At 35.3% G+C, this 5,637-nt stretch overlaps 1 protein-coding gene across 2 annotated transcripts; it reads left to right on the top strand.

The window, feature by feature from the left end:
* The first annotated feature begins 292 nt into the window (after window positions 1–292).
* LOC116142633 (glycerol kinase) lies at window positions 293–3,166 on the top strand. Of its 2 annotated transcripts, none has more exons than XM_031428060.1 (5): window positions 293–370; window positions 496–665; window positions 771–992; window positions 1,357–2,311; window positions 2,805–3,166. In XM_031428060.1, exons 2-5 carry the CDS (start codon window positions 532–534, stop codon window positions 3,048–3,050), a joined length of 1,557 nt encoding a protein of 518 aa, XP_031283920.1. In that variant the 5' UTR covers window positions 293–370; window positions 496–531; the 3' UTR covers window positions 3,051–3,166. The 2 variants fall into 2 exon arrangements, with proteins under 2 accessions (XP_031283920.1, XP_031283919.1); XM_031428059.1 differs by having other exon boundaries at window positions 297–370; window positions 468–665.
* Window positions 3,167–5,637: the final 2,471 nt, after the last annotated feature.

Raw genomic sequence — 5,637 nt, 5'->3', positions numbered from 1 at the left:
ATTTCTCTCGAATTATTACTCCTATAATTCCGTGTCTTCAATTTCAACCAATCATTTTCGTTTATTTATCTTTAATAAACAATTATTATAATTACCTGAATTTTTATAAACAAATTCCATAACTAAAGGAGATCCTCAAGCTGAGGAAATATAAATTAGAATTGAGGTTATCATTATTTGCCAACTAAAACATATAATTTCGTTGTTTTTTAGATTTTTTTTCTTGATCTGTGAGCCATTGATTGCTGATGTTGACTTGTTGATTGATCGGATTTTCTTATATTAACGAATATCCATTTGAAGATAATGATAAGGGGAAGCACTCAACGCAGGACAATTGTAATCCAAACTATAATTTGATTTGATTTGGGTAACACTTGTCTGCACTTCCAAGAAATTGTTCTTAGTTTTTCTCATCAACTTTTGTCTTTGACTCCCTCTTTTGTCACTTATTTGCTAAATAACAGTGATTTGTGATTTCCCATATAACTGGAGATTTGAACGACCAAACCCAGGAAGACGAAGAAAGAAATGTCAAAGGAGGAGATATTCATTGGTGCCATTGATCAAGGCACCACCAGTTCGAGGTTCATCATCTATGATCAGAAGGCGCGTCCCATCGGGAGTCACCAGGTCGAGTTCACTCAGTTCTACCCAGAAGCCGGGTATGCTCGATCTTGTTTTAAAGAATTTGCTTAAATTTAAGATTTTTTAGCATAAAGTTTAGGTTTTTGAGCATGATTTTGATTTGTTTTTGTTGGGGGTGATAGCTGGGTGGAGCATGATGCGGTTGAGATACTGGAGAGTGTGAAAGTGTGTATGGCGAAGGCGTTGGACAAGGCGACGGCTGACGGACACAATGTGGACAGTGGATTGAAGGCCATCGGGTTGACCAATCAGAGAGAGACTACTCTTATTTGGAGCAAATCCACCGGTTCTCCTCTCTATAATGCTATTGTTTGGATGGATGCTCGCACCAGTTCGGTTTGCAGGTTTTCATCTTGTTTTTGTTTGTTTGTTGTTTCTTGTCAGTATTATGTCATATTGATTGTTCTGGAGATTGAAGATCTGGGATACTTTTGGGATTTGATCAATGCCCTTTTTCTAGATGGTATAAATTTGAACTGGAATCAGAAATCTTTTTTAAATATGGGGTTATTTGTACAATTTGATGGTTTAGTCATCACTTTAAAATGATAATTATGAATTAGTTTTTTTTGTTTTTGGGATTTGGTTGGTTTTCTTTGTGTGGATTTCCTGATTATGATTTAGGTTAAGTATTATCAGGTTTTAGTCATCGATTGCGGTTTCTGGAATTTCCTGTCTTGATGTTTAATGTTCATGTATTTGTTACAGGAAATTGGAGAAAGAATTGAGTGGTGGAAGAACCCATTTTGTGGAGACATGTGGTTTGCCTATTAGCACTTATTTCAGTGCAATGAAACTGATATGGTTAATGGAAAACGTAGATCCTGTTAAACAAGCTATAAAGTCAGGGGATGCTATGTTTGGAACGATGGATACTTGGTTGATATGGAATTTAACTGGTGGTGTGAATGGTGGTTTGCATGTCACTGATGTTTCTAATGCGTCGCGGACGATGCTCATGAATCTTAAAACTCTTGACTGGGATAAACATACCCTTGAAACATTGGGAATTCCAGCCGAAATTCTACCTAAAATTGTAAGTAACTCTGAGGTTATCGGAAAAATTGGCAAAGGGTGGCCGATTACTGGGATTCCAATTTCAGGATGTCTTGGAGACCAACACGCAGCTATGTTAGGGCAGGCTTGCAGAAAAGGCGAGGCTAAAAGCACTTATGGTACTGGTGCTTTTATACTTCTCAACACTGGTGAAGAGATAGTTCAGTCAAAACATGGTCTTTTAAGCACTTTAGCCTATAAGCTTGGTCCAGAAGCACCAACTAATTATGCTCTAGAGGGTTCAATTGCGATTGCTGGTGCTGCAGTTCAGTGGCTCAGAGACAGTCTTGGGATAATTACCACTGCAAATGACATTGAAGGATTGGCCTCGCAGGTTGATTCGACTGGTGGAGTCTATTTTGTACCTGCTTTCAATGGATTGTTTGCGCCATGGTGGCGTGATGATGCACGTGGGATTGTTATTGGAATTACAAGGTTTACAAGTAAGGCTCACATCGCTCGAGCTGTGCTCGAGAGCATGTGTTTTCAAGTGAATGATGTTTTGGATTCAATGCAGAAGGATGCAATGGAGAAGGGTCAGAAGACTCACTTCGTGCTCAGAGTTGATGGAGGTGCTACTGTTAATAACCTGTTGATGCAAATTCAGGTTTGGATTTCACTCTTTTTTCTTTTATTTGTTCTGGTTTTCACTGTCATATGTAGCTTTTCATCTATATCACCGATAGCTATTGTTCTTGTATTCTATTTTTTTGTCATCAATCTTCCCATTGTTGTTCCCTTCCTGAATGATTCCTTTCTTAGTAATGTTTCTTTCTGATTTTTGCAACCATTTTAACTAACCTTTATTCAGAATTTTTTTTCTGGTTTTGCGTTTGTGTGCTTCTCATATTTAAATGCAACATTAGTTGTTTAATCTTGCAAGGATAATGAGAAGGTTCGATTGACAGTTCTGATGGTTACTGTGGCTTTTTTTAATTCAAACTGATGTTTTACTAAACAAAACAGAGTTCGCTAATCGTCTGAGTGTCTCAATTGAAGTTAAAACGTATAAAAAGAAGCTCCATAGGCAATTCTTTTAACTGTTATCTTGATGATTTATGGGCCTATCTTAATTCTATGATGTTTTGTGATGATTTTAGGCGGATTTGTTGGGAAGTCCAGTGGTGAGACCGGCGGACATAGAGACAACAGCTCTTGGAGCAGCATATGCAGCTGGATTAGCAGTTGGGGTATGGAAGGAGGAAGAAATATTTGCTTCAGGAGAAAAGGCAAAGACTTCCACCAGATTTAAGCCTGCCTTAGAGGAACAACTTAGAAAGAGGAAGGCAGAATCTTGGTGCAGAGCGGTTGAAAGAACTTTTGACTTGGCTGATCTCTCTCTTTGATGAATTTCTCACTTTGTGTAGATTCTTGTTAATTCCAGACATTGTTAAGAACTCTTTCCGCTTCTCTAGTAATTTAATAAGGGATTTTGCCCTTTTGGGTTGGATTTGATGCTCTACTAGGTGTGTGTTTTTATTCATATTAATTCTAGATCTTCAATTTGATTTGATGCTCCAAAAAATTGCCTTAAGATTTAGGCACCTCTGATCTGATATTCAAAGTCAATATCAGAACTAAAGTTCAAACATTGACATGGAGCTTTTAGCGAAGAAGTGGGGCTGGGAAGAGGGTTATTTTTGAAATCAAAGATAACCAAATTTGGTGTATCCACATCTAATTCCTCCAAGTTATGACAGGATGAAACTCACAAGTGATAAAGAATAGAACTTGAAATTGCAATCCTTTTGAGGGATTTGCACTTGTCCAAAATAAAACGCTCAAGCCAAGAAAATTTCGAGATTAACTTGTGGAACTCTTGGTCTGTAAAGTTGACAAATGTTAAAGATAGCTTTTTCAATGCGAGGTCTATTACTCCCATACATATAAAACTTGTGTTTTAAAACCCGGCCTGACCGGTTGAACTGGGACCCAAGGCCTTCACTGGACGGGTTTTCAATTTTGAATGTTCTTGGCAAACCCTAAAGATTAGGACGATAATCGGCGAACAATTGGTGATTGAGATATTGGGGCTTTTGAAGAGGAAGGGTTGGTGAGTCGAAAGGTGGCAACGGGGGTGATTTATGGTGAGTGAAACGAGATCGAAAATAGTAAAGTCGATCGCTAGAAACAGCAAGCTATTGTCGACGATTGGTGAGGTGAATAAGGGTAGGGTGAGATGGGTTTTGGTTGGGTGGCTGAGAAAAGATTTTTCGCAATGATGGGGTGTATTGTCAACGTTGGAAACAAGCCCTATTTGGCCTGGGTTGTCGATGCTGCATGTAATTTGGGGTGTTTTTGTAGAATTTCAAACTTGTATGGACTTATGGTAATTTTTAGGGTATTTTTATTGGATTTCAAACCTTTTTACATGGTTTGAAGTCAATTTCTTTACCAGCGCGATAATGCAAAGGTTTTACAATAAGATTCAACCCCATGTATTGCCTAAATTTCAGCATAGATAAATTATGCTTGCAGAACCTGAGCAATTTAGCATCAACAATATCAATGAATTCCTTTACTTCATGACGGGTATGATTTAATAAATCCCGACATTCTTCAGTAACGAGGTTGATCAAAATCGAAGATGGGGAATGACGTACTTAAATCATTCCATCTCTTTGACATGATACTAATTTGAAAAACTAATCAAATAACCAAGAAATTACTAGAGATTGAATTAAACAATGTGTTTATGTTTTTGAATATGACAACTTCGTATAAATAGAAGATATTAAAAGATTTCAGATCTAGAGCAAAATAATGAGCATAATTGTATAAATTCTTCCAATTTTTAGAATTTATATAAGAACCATTGTTAATGTTTTTCTAATATTATTATACCCCTATCTAAGGTAGAAGATGGAAGCTAAAGATAAAATATACGGGGTCTCAAAATTACTTCTTTTGTCTTAATCATTAGTTAATTGGATTCATTTTGAGCATGTAGGCCTTGTATTTTGGGCTCATGGCCCTCCTGTACCTTACAAATCTTAGGCCAGTCTCATTTAATTTATAACATACACTTATATATTTTCGAAAAAGTATTTTTTTTTTTTTTTGTTATGACCGAGGTATACGGATTAGCTTATATGCACTTTAACTAATCTCATGAAACTCTAAAATTATTGGTCAAGTAACAGTTCTAATAGTTACCCCTACTATCAACCAAGAAAGGACTCGAATTCAGAAATTCTTAAATAATACAACTAAAAGTCTCTATCAAACCACTTAATCACTCAGAGATAGTTGTATATATCTATTTTATATTTTAAAAATCAAATCTTTTTGAACCCTATTTAATATTGAAAGTAACCTTGTAAACTTAATCAAAGTTTTTTGTATACATCCATTTTCCTCAAATTTCAAATTTAAAACTTACGATTTAAGTAATATATTTATCAAACAAACAAATATTTGAAATAAAACAAAAATATTTCAATAATTATAAAAATTTAGGGTTTATGTAAGAATTAAAAACTGAAAAAAAAAATTGTAATTGTACTGTGTGTTGTTAATTTCTAGTAATTTTCATTAAGGATAAACTTGTCACAACCAATAAAATATATAAATATGGAGGACTGTGATAAATTAGATGGGGGTTAAAAGACACTTCCCTAATTTAATTTTACATATTTAAAAAAAGCATAAAATCAAATTACTGAATTTATTTAAAAATAAATTAAAGATTTAAACTCCAGTATATAACAGATTTAAATGCATAATATATTTTTCTTTTATCATCGAGGGTGTCAAAACCAGGTTACATGCACCTCAATTAATCTTTTGGGACCCTAAAACTGATGATCAGATAAAAACCTCAATGACCACCCCTATTAGTGTTTGGATAGACTTAAACTCAAGAACTCATAGAACCTATTTTTGCTCTTTTATCGTGAGCACCAGAGGTGATTAATGCACGATACTCTCAGA

This window comes from Pistacia vera, unplaced genomic scaffold, assembly GCF_008641045.1.
Source record: "Pistacia vera cultivar Batoury unplaced genomic scaffold, PisVer_v2 Contig413, whole genome shotgun sequence".
In the NCBI taxonomy this organism is placed as follows: Eukaryota; Viridiplantae; Streptophyta; class Magnoliopsida; order Sapindales; family Anacardiaceae; genus Pistacia; species Pistacia vera.
Note: the sequence above shows the minus strand (reverse complement) of the source record. Positions and strands in the feature narration are given on the sequence as shown.